Source organism: Sorex araneus, chromosome 6 (genome assembly GCF_027595985.1).
Source record: "Sorex araneus isolate mSorAra2 chromosome 6, mSorAra2.pri, whole genome shotgun sequence".
NCBI lineage: Eukaryota > Metazoa > Chordata > Mammalia > Eulipotyphla > Soricidae > Sorex > Sorex araneus.
The window spans coordinates 96,286,972-96,307,424 of record NC_073307.1 but is presented as its reverse complement, the minus strand read 5'-3'; the positions used below and the strand labels follow the sequence as shown (position 1 = coordinate 96,307,424).

General features: G+C 43.2%; 1 protein-coding gene across 2 annotated transcripts in view; it reads left to right on the top strand.

Moving 5' to 3' along the window:
• The window catches only part of MRTFA (myocardin related transcription factor A), a 96,056-nt gene that overhangs the window by 47,987 nt on the left and 27,616 nt on the right, over positions 1-20,453 (top strand). For both annotated transcript variants that reach the window (XM_055144163.1, XM_055144162.1), the window contains exon 2: positions 8,084-8,149. In XM_055144163.1, the coding sequence (XP_055000138.1) occupies positions 8,084-8,149 (66 nt within the window). The remainder of the gene's footprint in view (positions 1-8,083; positions 8,150-20,453) is intronic.

Here is a 20,453-nt window from a genome sequence, read left to right as displayed (position 1 = left end):
GGGGCCAGAGAAATAGTGCAAAGGTTAAGACGTTTGCTCGTTTGCTTAGCATGTGTCTGTGGCCAAATCAGTCGTTCGTCTCAGCACCCCATATAGTCCTCTCAATATTGCCAGGTGTGGCCCCTAAGCACAAAGCTAGGTGTGACACCAAAACCATTATTAAATAATCACTGTCACTGTCATCCCATTGCTCATCAATTTGCTCGAGCGGGCACCAGTAACGTCTCCATTGTGAGACTTGTTATTTTTGGCATATCAAATACGCCACGGGTAGCTTGCCAGGCTCTGCTGTGCGGGCGGGATACTCTTGGTAGCTTGCTGGGCTCTCTGAGAGGGATGGAGGAATCGAATCTGGGTCGACCGTGTGCAAGGCAAATGCCCTACCCTCTGTGCTATCACTCCAGTCCCAACAAACAGTAACAACAAAAATTATGTATAGAATTTTATGCATAATATATATATATAAACCTCTTACATAGTTTCATGATTTTGCAATTTGAGTCCCCCTTTCCCATTAGACTTAAGAATTTCAGGGCTAGGCTCGCTCTTCAAGCCCATACTCTCCCGTGAACTTGTGTCTCATTTGCATGTCTTGTTTCTTTGCTGCCTGTCTTCTCCTTGAACACATTTTCCCTCGCTCTATCATCACATCTTCATAAATAAATTCTAATAAAAACTATCTTGCTTCACACACACACAAAAAAGTTCAGGTCTGGAGAGATAGTACAGCAGTTATGGCGCTTGTGTTCACATGGCTGACCAGGATTCAATCCCTGGAACTCCATATGATTCCTGAACTCCACCAGGAGTGATCCTTGAGCACAGAGCCAGGAGTTAGCCCTGAGCACTGCAGGCTAGGGCTCTAACCCCCAGGCTAGGGCTCTAACCCCCTACACCCCAAAGAAGTTCCATGATTGATCCCCAGTAGCAGAAACTATCCCCTAAGCCCTACCAGGAAGATCTGAGCATTGCTGGTGTGGCCCCAAACTACCACTCCCCCACTGAAAAAAGAATTCCAGGAGTTGGATCCCCTGAGCACTGCTAGAAGGAGCCACCAAGCACCACTCAGGGTGGCCCAAAATCCTCAGGGGGAAACAAGTTCCTACAAGGTTTAGACCATAGCTTATTCTCATTTCCATGTTTCTTAGTACCCCTTTCCTGGAGAATCCAAACATAATGTTTGCATGCATCTGTTGAGTGAACCATGGGAGCAGTCAGGCCACTTAATTGGGATGTGGTGTCTGCTTTCTTTGAGAATAGTTTTCACTTTTGTCAATGCTTATTTGATGCCTGTATTTCCCTTTACATGGACTTGTAAACACCATTGGAATAGTGGCTCAATTTGTCTGGCTAACTGTTACACCTGACTAGCAGCAAGCACTGTGTGAGAGATACTCATTTCTGGAGTTACTTTTGTACTATGCTAGTCACGGAACCAGGGCCTCACACAGGTAAGGCAAGTGCTCTACCTCCGGGCCAGGCTCCCAGTACTGGACCCTCATATTCCTTAAGTGATTGTATAAGGAAAGATTTGGAAAGGAACAAAGAAGAATGAGTAAGGTAGGAATATGAGGTGAATACAGATACACTGACCAATTAGAATTCAACCTGAGAGAAACAGCAAATAAGCTTAAAATGAATAATTGGCACTCTGGATTTTTTGTTTTGGTGTGTGTGTGTGGGGGGGAAGTGGACAGTGATGCTCAGGACTTACTCCTTGTTCTGTGCCCAGGGATCACTCCTTGGCAGGGCTTGGGGGACCATATGGGGTATTGGTGATTGAACCTGGGTCAGCCATGTGTAAGGCAAACACCCGCCCTTCTGCACTATTGCTCCAACCCATGGATCTTTATTATCTTAATATTTCCTGTCTATTTTTCAGAGTTTTAAAATCTGTTGGCTAAATAACGAGAGGGAATGAATAAAGAGTTAGTGTCACCTAACATTAAAGGAAGAGAAGCTGAAGATGCCATAATATTATCGTTCTGATTTCCCTTATTCTTTTAAAACATTGGTCACTAATAATTCATGTGTGATTTGATGTCTGTTTCCCCCTGCACTGAAAACTTTATACCAACAGAGCCCAGACTGTAGGTGTATTCATTTCCTGTCACAGCATCTAATGAATGTTAGTTGTTTAGTAAACATTTGTTAGGTGGAGAGAGAGCAAATGGAGAAAAATGTCTCCCTGTCCTGACCCCGAATCCCTGTGTTGGGCAATGCTATTAAAATCACCCAGGCAGCAGAACATGAGAAATCTCCCTGGAGACATCCTTTGGCTAATTTATTTTTATTGAGATCAATACCCTTCACCTACTTTTAATCGTATGCTCTAAGAATGAAATGAATGGGGAATTAGAAAATAGTCTTTACTTCTGAGAGATAAAGTATTGTGATGGTTGGTTTGTTTTTGGACTTACTCCAAGCTGTGTGCCCAGGCATCATTCCTGGCAGGGCTCTGGGGACCATATGGGATGCCTAGGATAGAATGAACCCAGGTCGGCTGCAGGCAAGGCAAGCGTCATACCCCCTGTGCTATGACTCTGGCCACAAGAAATTAGGTTTTTTAATTTAGGTATCGCTGAATGTTTTTTCAGGCATATGCTGTTAACCAAGTATAAACTACACCAAAGTAAACCTAGATAGAGAGAACATATTTTATCTTCTTACTGGGTTTTTAAACCATTTTCCTGCCTTTGACATAACTTAAGAGATAGATGACAAGTAAAATAGATATAATTCAGTCCAGCAAAGAAGAATCTTCTATCAGTACATGCTTAGCTTCAGCTGTTCTTTTTCTCCTTTTAACATACATTCTTCATCTCCTTTTAACATACATTCTCCAGTCTGAAATGAGTTTAATTGAATTGCTCAATAGGATTTTATTTGCTTTTATTTCTTCTTGTTTTAGGGCTCCTGTCTAGAATCTCCCAATACAAAGCATGCTTTCTATCACTGAACTACATTTCAGCTCCTATAGTTGATTATTCTGAAACGAGTATCTAAAGATTAATGGGATGGGATGGAATTGTGTGAATTTTTAGATCAGAATTTTGGGAATTTATGGAAGGAACAGAATTTAGAGTAAGAATGTACTGCCTAAATTTGTTTGTTTGCTGTATGTTTGAGTACTTAGAAGAAATTGTATCATATCACATGCATTCGTATTGTATACAAATCTTACAGGAGTGAATCTGTTTTTTATTTTTGTTAGCTTTTTGGACCATCCCCAGAGGTGCTCAGAACTTACTTCTGGTGGGGCTGGAGTAATAGTACAGCGGGTAGGGCATTTGCCTTACACACAGCCGACCCAGGTTCAATCTGCACATCATGAGCAATTCTGGGATTACTTCTGGTGTGTTTGTGGGACCATGTAGGGTGCCAGGGATTAAACCAGGGATAGGCATGTGCTAGGCAAGCACCCTACCCATTGTACTATCTCTCTAGCCACAGAACACATTTTAGATAGATAGATAGATAGATAGATAGATAGATAGATAGATAGATAGAAAGAACACATTTTGGGTTTTTGAACCATTTTCCTGCCTTTGGCATAATTTAAGAGATAGATGACAAGAGATTTTTTTGTGAAACAAGTGTGTTAAAAAATAAGAAATATTCTCTCTTAGAACTTTTCAAACGAATTTTTCTTTTTTTGGTCACACCCATCATTGCTCAGGGGTTACTCCTGGCTCTGCACTCAGGAATTACTCCTGGCGCTGCTCAGGGGACCATATGGGACATTGGGAATCGAACCCCGGGTTGGCCGCATGCAAGGCGAACGCCCTACCCTGCCATGTTTACTGTTTACTTTGGGTTTTATTTGCACTTCTTTTTCTTTTTCTTTTCTTTTTTGTTTTTGTTTTTGGGCCATGCCTGGTGATACTCAGTTGTTATTTCTGGCTCTGCACTCAGGAATCACTCCCAGTAGTGCTCAGGGGACTATGGAATGCAGGGATCAAACCCTGGTCAGCCGCATACCTGCTGTACTGTCTCTCCAGCTCCCTTTTCTAGTTTCTTAAAGTGAAGCTTTATAGTATGTATTCGAGATCTTTTCTAATATACCAAATTACCCTTGAGTTGTACTGTTGCTATATCCTATCAGTTTATATATGTACATTTATTTTGTTGTTGTTGTTCAAAATAATAATTTCCTTTATTATTTCTCATTTGATTTCTTGGCCTTTTTGTTTGTTTTGTTTTTAGGACACACCTGGCAGCAATTAGGCCTTACTCCTGTCTCTGTGCTCAGGGTTTATACCTGGTGGGGTTTGGGTGATCATATGTGGTGCCAAGGATCAAACTTGGGTCAGCCACATTCAAGGCAAGCACCCTACCTACTATACTATCACTCCAGCCTCTGACCCATTGACTTTTTAAGAGTATATTGTTTAATTTTGACAGTTTATGAATTCTTCAACTTTCCTCTTGTTATTTGTTATTAAGTCTTTCATATCCTTGCAATATATAATTACAGAGAAGATATAGACTAAAGATTCAGATTTCTTTCTAAATCAAGCACCATGAAATTTAAAATAAAATGCAGTTATCTAGTGTTAGTTTTATTTTAGGATTGCTAGGGATGATATCTACATATTTATTTACCTATTTTGGATATTTGGGGTCACAAATAGTGCTCAGGGCCTATTCCTAGCTCTCTGCTCAGGAGTGACTCATGTGGGATCATATGTGACTATGTGGGATTCAAACCTGGGTTAGTCACAAGTAAGGAAGGCACCTTACCTCTTAAGCTGTCTTTCAGGCCTATTTCTTTCCAAGTGTATTAGGGCTTTTAATTTTTTTGTTTGTTTTGTAACCATACCTGGTGATGCTCAGGGCTTACTCCTGACTCTGGTTTTAGGAATCACTTCTTGCGGTGCTCAGGGGACCACATAGTATCCCGGGGATTGAACTCAGGTCAGCTGCATATAAGGCAAGCACCCTATCTCCTTTACTATCGCTCTGGCCTCATATATATATATATATATATATATATATATATTTTTTTTTTTTTAAGAATAAAATAATTTTGGGCTGGAGCGATAGCACAGTGGGTAGGGTGTTTGCCTTGCATGTGGCCGACCCGGATTCGATTCCCAGCATCCCATATGGTCCCCCGAGGACTGCCAGCAGTAATTCCTGAGTGCAGAGCCAGGAGTAACCCCCTGAGCATCTCTGGGTGTGGCCCAAAAAGCAAAAAAATATATATATATATATACACATATATATATAATAATTTAAATTTCAATGAAAAGGAATGCTTTCAAACTTTGGTACAACTGGGCTAGTTCTTCAGTAAATCATTTCCAGTAGAATTTTTCTCCTTTGAAATATGAGTGCCTCTGTAGCTGAGAACCAAATATCTGAATTGTGGGAGAAGATAAATATTTTTTCAAACTTTTTTGCCTTTGATCATCTCAAGCAAAACTTTGTGAATTTTTTAATATAATATCTTTTTACTAGCATGTTATTAGTCAAGGGGTCAAGGGGTATTTTCCTTATTAGCCAACAAGTTTATTTTGATGCCTCTTGGAACTCCATGTATGATGTGCTATGCCTAAATTACTGTCCCTTGAATATGTGTGAGTTAGGATATTGTATGGCAGTTTAAGGGGTTTGTCAATATTCCTGACTTAATAGAGAATTGTCCCTTCATTTAGAGCCTTCCTTGAGGGGCTGGAATACAGCAGGTTTAGAACAGAGGGTAGGGTGTTCGCCTTGCATACATCTGACTTGGGTTCTGTTCCCTGAGCCCTGTCAAGAATAGTCTCTCATCAAGAGCCAGGAGTAAGCCCTGAGCACCATAGGTTTTCCTTCCCGTGCCCATCCCAATCCCCAAATGGCCTTTGTTTAAAAATGTGGAGATTTGGGCTGGATCAATAGTACAGCAGGTAGGACCTTTGTCTTGCACACAGCTGACCTAGGTTCCATTCCTGGCATCCCATATGGTCTCCCAAGCCCACCAGAAGAATTTCCTGAGCACGGTTAGGAGTAACCCATAATTACTGTGTGTGGCCTCAAAACAAAACAAAATAAATTTTATAAAATGTGGAGATTTTTGTTATTTTCATGGAAAGTTTGATTTCTTTGTATTGCAATACTTTTCTCGCAGGTAGCTCAGTTGATTCACTGTTCATCAGTTTTAAGACATCTGTTCATCTATATAGGGGCTGCTAGCAGAGACCCATTTCCAAATAGATGATGTATTAGAGGAATGCAGTAACAGCAAAGATATATGAACCATCATGTTCTGTCATGTTATGTACACAATTAGGTACTTTCATTTAGTTTTTATTGACTTGGATAGTAGAGAGGAAATAGTGTTGAAAAAAGAAATAGAGTGATTTTGTCAAATCTCTGCTGTTTTGGATCTCCTTGGTCTAGTATTATGAAAATAATCATGTGGATTAATGTTAGATATTTTTTCTACAAGGATGGATATGCATCAAATGTATCAAATACACTTCTAATTTGGGTGCCTTTTGTAGTGAATATAGAATATATGACTCTTAGACTATTTAAACTCACCGAAAGTGAGATACTAAATTATTCTTTTTAAAACGAATAATTCCTAAGATCTGGAAGCCAAGATATTTTGAGTACTCATGATTAATTAAGAAGAAATTTCTGAAATGTCCATCTCTTTGTAGTTGAGTCTTCAAAAAAGGATCATTGTGATATGGGCATCAAAACAAATTGTAGAAAAAAATGAAGTGCAAGTTGACTACCATTATTCTGAATTTCCTGCCTAAGTACCTTCCCCCCCTTATGAAAATTCTAAAAAAAAGAAAAGAAAATTCTTAGCAGGAGAGTATTATGCAGGGCATAAAAGAATACACTTTAGGTTTCACAGGCATTTGAAATAAAGATCATTTATTATGAGCCAGAGGATTAGTACAGCAGGTCAGGCTCTTGCCTCAAGCCTTGGCACTGCATATGGTCTAAGCACCGCTAGGAGGGATCTCTTGAGCGGAACCAAGAAGTAAACCCTGAGTACAGCCAGGGTGGCCCAACACCAAACCACCCCTCCGCCCACCAACTCACCCCACCCTGCCCAAAGCCAATAATATACACTGTTGTTATTTTTAATGGGAACTACCTAATGGTGCTGGGGGCTACTCCTGGTTTAGTTCCTGGCACTATGGGGAGTTGGGGTGCCAGGGATAAACCTGGGGCTCCAACATGCAAAACACGAGTTTCAACCCTTTGAACTCTCCTCTTAGCCCCACTAATCTTAAAGTCTTTGTTTTTTACAGTGCATGAGACGAAACTCAGCACCTCACACATGCATGGCAGATACTGTACCACTGAGCCACATCCTCAGTCCCTGATAATTGACTTTTCACTAAAAAAAAAAAAAAAAGCCTGTTTCATCAAATGGTATAGCTAGAGTAGAAATAGGAGAAACACCCTTCACCGTCCCCAAGCCCGGATGTGCTCTGAATCATCAAGCAGGGTTTTTCACCTTAGAAAATGGCTCTGAGTGAAGAGGAAGAGGAAGGAAAGAGGTGAATTAATGGTGAAGTATTTTCTTGTCTAAAGAAATGCACCACTTGGGGAGAATGCATATAATTTTCAGATACAGAAGATTTTTTACACATCATTAATTGGTTCTGATCTGTATTATTAATTAAAGATTGCACGCTTGCTCCCTCAAAAGGAAGTTTAGAGCAACTAGAATGCTTTTTACGATAATGAAACCATACTTTTTACCATAAAGAAACCATTATCATTATGGTTTCTATAAGAATTTGGTCTTTGGTTTTTTATTTTTCTAGTCTTAGGAGGAGGACGCAGTGTTGTAGGAGGTTTTGAGCATTAGGCAAGACTTTGGTACTTTGTGGATTGTTATCACTCTGCAAGACCCTTTGCAACTTCCTCCTGCCGCCCACAGCAGAATACGGAAACCCTGCTGTATCAGGCAACTTCTGCAATTACAGGCAGTCTCAATTAAAGGGGATCCTCCTTTTCACTCGCCACCCTTCTGTCTTGAGACTTTCTTCGCGTTTAAACAAAAATGTGTTCTTTGTGGTGGAATGCCAAACTGAGCCTTCATCTCCCCTCTCTCTTTGCTGCCTTGCAGTGCTGCAGTTGAAGCTCCAGCAGCGTCGGACACGGGAAGAACTGGTGAGCCAAGGGATCATGCCTCGTAAGTACTATTCTCTCTCCTTGAGCGTTTGACAGGACTGTTTGGACTGGCTGTGTATCATGGTTCTCTACAAGAAGCATCTAGTAGAGAACGGGAATGTCAGGTTTCTTTTTTTACTCTCGTGCTTTCACTATATTTCATTGATTCTCAGTCACTAATAATTAATTGGCTTTAACTATTTCAGTGAAATAAACAGCATTAGGTTAAAAAGTACCATTGAATCATCCTTCACTTTTGAATTGTACCTTTTAAGGGTTTCTATGCTGTTTGTTTCTATACTCTTCTCTGTGTGGACGGACTTGATCTTGAACTGGGATATTGTAAAGAAGCGCTGACATGTTTAGCCCTGGTGTTCAAGAGTTTGGGATGAGAAAATACCTTTCCACTTGGTATAAGAACAGCCTCCATTGAGATCCTCCAATACCCTGAGGCTGGGATGAGTGTGCATGTATATTAATGGAACTATTAAAGGGAGTTATCATAGGACTGGGCTTTTTAAAAAATTTTACTTTTTTATTGAATCACTGTGTGATAGACCTTTACAAAGCTGTTCATGATTAGGTTTCATTCATGCAGTATTCCAACACCCATCTCTCCACCAGTGTACACTTCCCAGCCAGTGTCCCTGGTTCCCTCCCATCACCCCCCCTCCTACCCCCCAGCCTGCCTCTGTGGCAGGTGCTTTTCTTCTCTCTGTCTCTGAGGACTGGACCTTTTTTGTTATTGTTTTTTTAAACTTTTTGGATCACACCCAGTGATACTCAGGGGTTATTACTGGCAGTGCACAGGTAAGCCATACGGGATGCCAAGGATCGAACCCAGGTCGGCTGCATGCAAGGCAAATGCCCTAGTCACTGTGCTATCACTCCAGCCCCACAGGACTGGACTTATTGGGGACCACAGACTTAGTGGGAATTAGAACCATATCACCTAGGGAGAAATGAAACCAACCTTGGAATTTTATAAACAGTTTCAAAAAGTTGTTTTTAATACAACAGTGTAAATTGAGTGAGGAAGCCAAAACCAGCAAGATTTTGCTCCTTTTGACGTTTCTTTTTGTCATCATATGAAAGCTTAGTCCCTTCCTCTTCTTTCTTTATTCTTTGTATGTTACTTGGATACACCCTAATGAAGTGAAAATAATATGTCATACAACAACTTCTAATTTCAGAGTGGAGGAACTGAAGGTTTTCACTTTAACTCAGTGTTTGCTCACCTTTTGCCACTACATTCTCCCATTTCTCCTTTGAGTAAATATTCTTTCAAAATATCTGATTTGTGCCATTGATGCAGCAAGATAAATCTGGTTCCTGATCTCAGGAATTTTATATTTAGAAGAAGACTATTAATAAACAAGGAGGCAAATAAACAACATAATTTCACATCATTGTAAGTGTTAGGAAGGTCAAGTCACTGATGAGTGTGTTAAGAATTGGAATGAGAGGGGATCCCTGTGGTTAAGACGATGAAGAAGTGTCTTCCTGAAGAGTATTTGAGCTGAGAGCCGAAGGATGAAGCACAGTTAGCCATTCAGAAGGAGAAAAGAGAAAAAGAGGAGGGGGGGGGGGAAGCAAGTATGAGGGCCTAGTGACTGACATGCTTCCAAACTAGAGGGACTGGGGGATAGTATAGGAGGTAAGGGACAATGCACTGACCTTCTAAGTTGCTACAGTAGCAGCGACCCTGCTTCAAGTCCCTGGCACCACATATGGTCCCCTGAGCACCGCTGGGTGTGGGCCTCCCTTTACCCCTCCAGCCACTGCGGCTTGGAGCCGGGGAGGGGGGGCAGTGCAGAGTCAGGGTTGGCACAGTGGGTGGGGCCATACTGAGAACCTTTTCAGTCTTCGGGGGCAGTGAATTCTCAAGAAGGCTGGGAAGCCATCGAAGGCTTTTGAGCAAGTGAAGATGGGATTTATTTTATCATGACTTCCCTTTGTGAGAGCTAGCACCATAGAATGAATATGGGAGTCTGAGGTCTATCTCTGTCCTTAGCATCATGCAAGGATTTAAGTCTTAAATTCATTGGTTTTTTTGTTTCTCGTGCTCATCCAGTCATTTATCCACATGATGCTGTCTTGCCTCTGTCAAGGTTCCCCACGCCCACGAATTAAAGTGTCAGGTAGAGCATCTGGCTTCTGCAGTAGATCAGGGATGTTATCAGGTAGGGCAGCGTGGTACTAAAACATTACAGATCTGTCCATCTACAAATCTTTGCAGAGGAACAGGCCTCCCAAGCTCTCATCTACCTGTCCCAGACGCCAAGAACACCGTGTGTGCAGCATCTACATTATACGCAAGGGTAGTCCTAGATGCTACAGGGATTAAAGAAATAAAAGACTTGATACCTGTCCTCAGATATTTAACTCTATTTGATTAGGTGAAATTTAACCCAGACACAAAATAAAGAGCAATTCAGTAGAGATCAGTGGGGTGCTGACTGTAATTACAATACCAGTAATTAGTAATTCACTGTAATTACAGCACTAGTTGGAGAACATAATGCTGCTTCTCAGGCCCTGTAACGTGTTCAGGATATTTCTGTACTCAGCGCCTGATAATCAATGAAGACAGCCAGTTGTAAGGGGGGGGGTGGGCGGGTATGTGTATCTGACAGACTGGAGCAGGTCCCACTCTCTTATGAACTTGTTGGAACTTGAGGTGTGAAATTTGAAACCACATTCCTGTTCTGCCAGGAGCCCAGTTTCTACAGTGTTCTGAATGGAGGCCGGAGATGGTACAACAGGCGGGGGTGCTTGCTTGTACACGACCAACCCAGGTTTGATTCCCAGCACCTGATATGGTCTCCGGATGCTCTCTCGGAATGATTCCTAAGTGCAGTGCCAGGAGTAAGCCCTGGGCACCACAAGGTGTGGCCCCAAATCCCGGAAAAATTGAAAACCATTCGAAATATCTACTCATGTATTCTGGGTTGGTTGCACGCTGAGAAATGAGAATCAGGGCCCTCTTGTAGGAGCAGTGAGCATACCTGCTCTGAGAACACAGCATCTCCCCTCATACCAGGAGCCACCTTCAGCTCTGCATAGTATTAGTTTCCAGGTTTTCTTGTGAAGAAAATAGGTAGAGATAGAAAGTTGGCAAGAGAGATAGTACAGCGTATAGGGTGCTTGTCTTGCACACTTGATTTTGACCCATTCCCCCAGAAAAAAATAAGTCAATAAAGTAGGTAGCAAACTCTTGGAGTTTGAGAGAGAATACTGAAGACTGGGAGTACTCAGGCGTTATGTTCCCTGTGCCTGTACACATGGGGACAAGCAGGTAGGGTGCTGGCTTGCAAAGGTGAGGCTCTTCTTTTTTTGGTGAGTTTCCTACTTTGTGAGACACTCTTCTTCCTCACCATACCCTGTGCTCACTGCCCTCACTCGACAGCCTCTACCCACTTCCCGCAGCACCCCCTACCCCCCGTCTCTGCCAATTCCATTTTACACCATACTATTTAAAGAGAATATGAGAAGTGTTGGGGGAAATAAAAGATCAGCACATTATTATTTATTATTGGAGATTTGGAGACTTTGAAAGATGTATGTTGGGGCCAGAGCAATAGTACAGGTGCTTGGTAAGGTGCTTGCCTTGCACACGACCGACCCAAGTTCCATCCCTTCCATCCCATATGGTCCCCTGAGCTCTGCCAAGAGTAACGCCTGGGTATCGCCAGGTGTGGCCCTAAAGGCCAAAAAGAAGGATAATATCTAGTTTGAAGTTTCTCTTTCTCTTCCCATCTTGCTGTCCTAAGGAATTTCTGAAAAGTGAATTTATATTTGCTAGTCAAACAACTTAGAAGATTTAGTCAGGGCCTTCAAAGCTAGGGAAGAGTTGCTGTATAGTCACTGCTACAGTCTAAACGTTTCCTGTGTTTATACCATCTTTGTGTGCATTTATGTTTTGCCAATTCTTATTCTAGATCTGAGAAGACAAATCCACTTATCCCATTTCCATATTTATACACAGTTCCTGTGTTAGCCTGGCTCCTTGTTCTAACATCCGAATACAACCTGATGTCTTTAAGAACTTCCTTGCTTTTGGGGTTTGTGCTTCTGTACAGCATTATGAATTTGGGGTATTAATCTCAGGCAGTTAAAGACTATCCCTGTCTTATCACTCTCTCTCTCTCCCTCTCTCTCTTTCTTTCTCTCTCTCTCACTCTTTGTTCCTATGTTCTGTTCATGGCATCTTAACTGTGCAGTACAGAAGTTGCTTTTTGATGTGTTTTTAAACAGAATCATTTCCCAGAATCCTCCCATTCACATCGTATAAACATATGCCTCAAATTTAACACTACCAAATACAAAGTGCCAGATAGCAGAGGTTTACATATTCCAGACCTTAAGCTTTCTTTAATGGTGTCGGAGGCTCTGCATATCTTGAGGGAGAGGAGAGATGACATAGATAGGAAGCTGATGTTTAAATACAAATATTAAGCCAGGAATACTGCTGTATCCAGGATGAAGACTCATAGAAGAGAGGGGTTATACCTGGTACACTTTGTTCTCAAACAAAACCTCCCCCACTGCCTTTCTTTCTGACATTTAAAGATATATGGGGTCAAAGGGTTAAGATGAAAATTAAGAAAAATATTCTGGCAATGAGAGCTGCTGCGGAGAAATAGCCTTTTAAAGGAAAATGTGGAAGTTCCCTTGACCCCGAGCTGTCTCTTATAATCTTTCTGGATCTGAGACTGAAGACCTTATTTGTCTCTTCCTTCTCAGCCTTTTGTTATTAGTGACTCCTTGAGAGTGTGTTTTTTCTATTTTTTGTCTGTTTGTTTCATTTTGCTTTGGGGGCACTCCCAGCGGTACTCAGAGCTTATCCTGGCTCTGCACTCTGGGATCACTCCTGGAGGGCTTGGGGGACCTTACAGGGTGCTGGGGATTGAACCCGGTTGGTCTCAGCAAGGCAAGTGCCCAACCCACTATACTATCGTTCCAGCTCTGACTAGTATGTTTCAGATGCTACATTTAACCCTCTGATCATGATTGCCCCACATGTACTAGGTACCTTGGCACCGTCACAAACACGTGAATAAATCATTGTCTTACAGGTTCTTGAAGAACTTTGTTTCTTCTGTAGTCTTATTTTTAAAATGTAATGTGTTCATTTCATTGTTAGTGGGATCACATACTTGGTGCCGTTCAGGCGTGATGGTGTTTGGAGGCCCTCAAGGTCATACCCAGTGGTGCACTGGAGGCTGTGGCTGCCAGGGATCAAACCCTGGGCCTCTCACACACAAGGCAGGTGCTCTAACACTTGAACACCTAGCCCCTGTTTCTTCCTTTTCTTTCTTTGTTTTGGAATCACACTGCCACAGTGCTCAGTATCATTCCTGCTGGTGCTGGGGAATCATACAGTGATCAAATCCAGACTTCCTGTCCATGCGCTCAGCCTGTTGAGGTCACTTGCTCTATGGTCTTTTCACTTTGAATGGAATTTCTGTGTGGTCAGCCTGTACCTTGGTGATGTGACCATGAAACTGGACTAGTTCTTGAGTTGTGTGTCCTTGAGTATTGTATGAAAGATTTGCACACAAAACTGCAGGTGTTTAGTGAAGCTATGGTTTAAGAAAATTGGTTTTGGGTTCCCAGTATTTTGTGTTCATGCTGTTCCTTCCGGTTCCTTATGGTATGCCATCCTCCTGCTGGCTCTGTCCTTGAGGTCAGCACCAGCCTCTCATTGCCTCTGAGTCCATACTGGTCTGTCTCTTGAAGTCCATCACTGTCTCTGATGTGTCGCTCATGTCTGAGCCAGCTGCTGGGGCTCTGTGTTCTGCCTCTCAAGGCCTGTAGCCCAACTTTTTGTCCCTTTGCCTTTCCTTTGTTCACAGAATTACTGCTTTCCTGCTATCTGCTGGGCACAGATGAGGAGTCAAAGAGGAAGTAACCCAGCCTGCTCCCCCTTTTATATCTTCCTGTTTCCCACCCCCAGCCACTTCCATGATCTGTTTGACTGGCTGCCTCTTCATTGAGCAAGATTTAAAAGGACCAATTAAATTAACGAGATGATCTGTTTATCCCTCCTTCCCTTCCCCTTCTGTCACAGTGACACTTGCCTCAGAATAGTTGGGAGAATTCTAAGCATATGAGGACAAAACAAATAAGAGAGGCAGAAAATTAGAGGCAGTCCAGTGGCCTCTCGAACTGCTTGCCCCTCAAAGGTGCTCAGTTGTGTTGCTGAGTGGAAAATTGAACAGATGAACCACTAGTTTCGACTGGCTCATAGGCTGCAGTAGATAATGCCTGTTTCCCATTTGCATGGAAACGAATGAGTTCTAGGGGACAGGAGTGATAGTATAGCAGATAGGGCATTTGCCTTGCATGCAGCTGACCCGGGTTCAGTCCCCAGCATTCCATGTGGTCCCCCCCCAAGCACTTCCAGGATTAATTCCTGAGTACAGAGCCAGGAGGAACCCCTGAGCATTGCCAGCTGTGGTCCCCAAACAGAGAATGAGTTGTAACAGGTCTGTATTTTGAGTAAACCTTTGTCATATCTAGACTCCCTCACCCTTCAGTTCTCGGGGTGGATTCCTTTATTACCTTTTCCCTGGTGGTGGTAACTAGGTAGTCTGCACACACAGTATGGTTCTCATAATCTGTCATTTTACTGCTTCCCAGTTTGTCTGAGTGTCTTCTGTTTATCTAAAGCAGTGTCTACATAGTGCTTGCTTCGGCAGCACATATACTAAAGCAGTGTCTACATCAAGAAGAAATTTTTTTTTTTAGCAGTATTTAAAAATTTATTAAAGAGCCATTATTTACAAAGTTACTGATAGTTGGATTTTAGGCCCATAATAGTTCAATGCCAATCCCTCTATCAGTGTCAACTTCCCTCCATCAGTGGTCCCAGATTCCCTCCCCATCCCAGCCCACAGTCCACTCCCACCTGTCAACTTGACAGGTGCATTACAGAGTTTCAGTGGTTGCCACTTAGACCTTATGTTTTCAGTTCTGTGAAATCTGTGTTTTTGGTACATGGCTCTACCCTTCACCCATTTCACTGGGATAACTGAAGCCCTGATACCCATTACTCTTGTTCTCTCATCCCCCCTTTGATTTCTCTTCTTTTTTCTCTATCTCCTCACATAAAAACACTCTCTCAAAAGGACATATATACACCATTATTTATTGCTGCACTCAGTAAAATTGTTAAAATATTTTAGGTGTCCAATCCATCCAATACTGTTTTTTTTTAATTTATTTTGGTTTTTTTTTTGAGGGTACAGTTACAGATTTATACATTTTTGTGCTCCTGTTTCCCTCATACGAAGTTCGAGAACCCATCCCTTCACCAGTGCCCATTCTCCACTACAAATAAACCCAGCATCCCTTCCACCCTCCCCAAGCCCATCTCCCCCCACCCCACCCTGCCACAGTGCAGGGCATTCCCTTTTGTTCTCTCTCTCTAATTAGGTGTTGTGGTTTGCAATAAAGATGTTGAGTGGCCATTGTTTTCAGTCTCTAGTCTACATTCAGCATGCATCACCCTTCCCCCGCATAGCCTCCAACCACATCTTACTTGGTGTTCCCTTCTCTATCTGAGTTGCCCTCTCCCCAGAATGTGAGGCCAGCTTCCAAGCCATGGAGTCAACCTTCTGGTACTTATTTCTACTATTCTTGGGTGTTAGTCTCCTACTCTACTATTCTATATTCCACAGATGAGTGCAATCTTCCTATGTCGGTCTCTCTCTTTCTGACTCATTTCACTTAGCATGATACTTTTCCATGCTGATCCACTTATATGCAAAGTTCATGACCTCATTTTTTCTAACAGCTGCATAGTATTCCATTGTATAGATGTATCAAAGTTTCTTCAACCAGTCATCTGTTCTAGGGCAAGAAGAAATTTCTTCTAAACCCTGACAGAGTTTTTGATGACTGCAGGTATTAGAATTGATTACTATGATTCCTTTTCCTCTGAAGCAAAACTTTTTCTCATTAAATTTTTGTTCTTTGTAATTGAGAAATCCTTAGTTATTGCTGTTTTAAAATTCTTGTTATTCTTCATCAGCTGTACAAATTTTTTTTTTTTGGCTTTTTTGGGTCACACCTGGCAATGCACAGGGGCCACTCCTGGCTCTGCACTCAGGAATTACCCCTGTCGGTGCTCAGGGGACCATACGGGATGCTGGGAATCGAACCCAGGTCGGCCGTGTGCAAGGCAAACGCCCTACCCGCTGTGCTCTCTCCAGCCCCACCAGCTGTACAAATTGGTTTTCAAGATACTCTTTCCTGAGTACATCTGATTCATGTCCATTTTGATAAAACTCTCAAACCTAGTATTTAGTCTGTTGCCTCTGATAAGGCCTCAATTTCTTAAGAGTCTATGATTTAACTTTGTCACTTTCAGGTGATTGTCACTAAATAACTGGGATTTAGTGCGATTTTCCCCTCATTGCTGTGAATTCAAAGAAGTAGCCTCTAGGCTAAGCTTCTCTAATGGCACATTGAGTGACATCAGAAATATTCTAAACTCCCCACTATCATGTGTTGTTGAGCACTTGGAATAAGGCTGAGCAATAGTACAGTGGGTAAGCGATTGCCTTGCACGTGGCCAACCTGGACTCGATCCCCGGCATCCCTTATGGTCCCCTGAGCACCTCCAGGAATGATTCCTGAGTGCAGAGCCAGGAGTAACCCCTGGGCATCCTCAGGTATGACCCCTCTCCCAAAAAAGGAATATGGCTGAGTTGAGTGAAGAGCTGAATTTTTCATTTTATTATGTTTTAACTGAATAAGTGTGTGGCCAGTGACTGTTGGGTTAGAAAGCAGTTTTAGATCTTCCTCTGCCACTTTGAAGTCAGTGTGACTTAATGAACAAACAGATGCCACCACCTCTTTCTGAGGACCCACAATTACAATGCCTAACTCATCTGTTTATAGATACAAGCTTCAAGTTACCTTCAAGACTGAAGAACTATAAGTCACTGTATCATCAGATATCCATTGTGGCTTCCCTAGATAGAGACTTTGTAAACCTTTTTTCCCTTCATTTATTGTCCTAAAAAGTTGGCTTTGGGTACTTCAAGAACAAATTTGCAGGAGAGGAGACTTGGGGCTTCAGAAAGGGGTGTGTATAGCATTTGGTTGTATGTTTCACCAAGGAGTATATGATAAAATGATATTTGACTCTTTATTAGATCATTAGATGGGCGTGGCGTGTGTGCCAGATATAAATAGGGCAGGTGTTTGTGTCAGAGAGATACTTAAGTTCAAAATGTCTGACCCTTCAGGCCGGAGCGATAGTACAGCAGGTAGGGCATGTGCCTTGCATGTGGCCAACTGAGTTCGATTCCCAGCATCACTTAAGGTCCCCTGAGCCTGCCAGAAATAAGCCCTAAGTAGAAAATGAGGAGTAAGCCTGAGCACTGCAGGGTGTGGGACCTGCCTGATACCCGCCCCAATCTTTTTTTTTTTTTTTGGACTCCTTACAGTTTAGCATTTTGGAGTCATTGTGCCTGATGATATTCATGTTGTATCAAATGTGTAACCTTTCCTCCAAGTCTGGAGTCTCTTTACCTTCAGTGGGTTAAGAACTTGTACTCTTGGAAGCGTGCATTTCTAGGAAGGAAGAGCTTTACATCCTTTTTTTTTTTTTTTTTTTTTTTTTTGCTTTTTGGGTCACACCCGGCGATGCACAGGGTTTACTCCTGGTTCTACAGTCAGGAATTACTCCTGGCGGTGCTCAGGGGACCCTATGGGATGCTGGGATTCAAACCTGGGTCGGCCGTGTACCAGGCAAACGCCCTCCCCGCTGTGCTGTCGCTCCAGCCCCGAGCTTTACATCCTTGAGTCCACTTCTTACCTTCCTTTTGTTTTGGTCTGTGGCCAAGCCAGCAGAGGCTATTCCAGGCGCACTGTAGGTCAGTCCTGATGGTGCTTTGGGGACCCTGTGGCGCTGAGGATTGAACTAGGCCTCCTGAACACAAAGCGTCTGTACTCACAATGTGAGCCTTCTCCCCGGCCCCACACTCGTCCTTGGCTTGCCTGCTGGTTTGGGTGGGGATGATAGTCCAGGTGCCAAAACAGGGTTGGTGGCAAGCCGGAGTACCAAAACAGGGTGTGTCTGGAGCATATTTTCTCACCGTTCATTTGGATTCTTTCTTGCCCCATAATGTGTGGTCCCTTCCCCACACTCTGCCACCCAGGCTTTCTCTAAGTCACATGGACTCCATTCTGGTTTTCATTGTCGTCGTCCCTGGAACTGTTGACAAAGCGGTTGACTAATGGTCTCTGTTTCGAGATATTTTTATAGGCATTTTGGTCTGGTAGTAAAGACAAAATATAGAAGTCAAATTCAACAGCCTTTACTCTCAGCCTTTCACTCCGCACACAGACTGTCTCCTTCAGCAGGGGGATGGCAGGGGGGAATGTGAGCGGGGGTCACAGTGCCTCTCCAGAGGGCAGAGTACTTTCACTTTATGCAGTGCTTGCTGGCCTCAGCCCTGTCGTCCGCTGCTTTGCGCGGGAGGGGCCTGAGCTCAGAGGGCTCAGATGACTCGCTCACTGCTGAGACTGGCGAGCAGGTCTCTGAGAGGCCCTGTCTAGTTTCTGAGGGACTGTAGTCTAATGGAAATTATTGACATAAGACTTTTGTAGTGACTGCTGCGTTTTTTGCACCGCCCCCCCTCTAGCATTTTCACCAGAATCAGCTTTTAAAATACTGAAAATTGAAAACAGCAAATCAGTATCAGTATAAGTGAGGTGAAAGTTGGCTAATTAAGAGTCACTTCTTCATTTTTAAACTAAACTACAATAAAACTTTTTTTTTTTTTTTGCTTTTTGGGTCACACCTGGTGATGCACAGGGGTTACTCCTGGTTCTACACTCAGGAATTACCCCTGGTAGTGCTCAGCGGACCATATGGGATGCTGGAAATCGAACCTGGGTCAGCTGCGTGCAAGGCAAACGCCCTACCCGCTGTGCTATTGCTCCAGCCCCCTAAAACTGTTTTGAAGATGCTGCTGTTGTCTGCTGCTTATGAGGCTTCTTGCATCATTCAAATAAACCTTCAGTTAAGTTCAGAGGTGGGCTGGAGCCTTGTGCACTGTGGAAATGTGGGTAGGGCATTTGCCTTGCACGCTGCTGACCCGGATTCGATTTCTCCGTCCCTCTCGGAGAGCCTGACAAGCTACTGAGAGTATCCCACCTGCACGGCAGAGCCTGGCAAGCTACCTGTGGCCTATTTGATATGCCAAAAACAGTAACAAGTCTCACAACGGAGACGTTACTGGTGCCTGCTCGAGTAGATCGATGAACAGCGGGACGACAGTGCTACAGTTCTGTGTCAGAGGTTCTTGTTTTCTCTTGTGCTTCTCTTTTGATGTTCCTGAAAAATTGTACACATTCTCACTAGACAGTGGGCCAAGCAGGTGTCCCAAATGTACAATTCCTGGGCTGCTCTAAAGCTGCTTCAGTGTGCCCTAGGATAAGCGCTCCTACTACACTTTGGTGTAGAATTCTAAGGAAAATAATCTCCCTAATGCTAGTATAATCCTCACACACTGGGGACACAGCCAGGGGACAGTTGCTCATTCCCATCCTCTCCATTTCCTATCTCGACACCACTGAACCCCCGGGCTCCTCACAGCTGCACACGAAGACCAGGAAACACTAGCTGCCTCCCATCCTTCCTGCTTTCCTTCTTTCCTGTGCTGGAAGTGAACCCAGGGCTTTGCACATGCAATGCATGTTTACTGCCACCGAGACCCAGCCTGACTCTGAGACTCCCTCCATTGAGTGTGATTGCCAGCAGCAGGGGCTGGAGTCCCTCCCAGCCTACTTAGCACAACAACAAAAACCCCAAAACTGTTCCCTTGACTCTCAAGTACATGCTTTGCAACTTGAAGCGATGCTCCCGACAGGTGGAGGAGATTAAGCTCCATACCAGGTAGTGGTGCTGAAGCAGTCAGCAGGGTTGAAATTTTTAATTAGGCTCTTGAGAAAAGTTACTAAGACGTTGAGTTGTCTTTTTAGTCACTTAGCCCCTCATGGTGCAGAGGAACAAAGACAGACCCTTTCTCCCCTTGTGCACTATGGAAATGTGGGTAGGTCTTTGATTTTTGTGCAACCAGAGAAATGAAGATTAAGATCTGGGAACCTGCATTTCAGAACAATTCTTGCACTCCAGAGATACTCTGTGAGCATGGTTCTTGAGACACATGGGTGAACAGAGGGCCGGGGCTGCTGCTCTCTTTGCCCTTCTCATTTCCAGTGATAGCACGGAACATCCTTATTCTCTCCTCTCTCTGGCTCAGTTTAGAATTAGAGGACAGTCCTATTCGCAGGGGACAAGATTT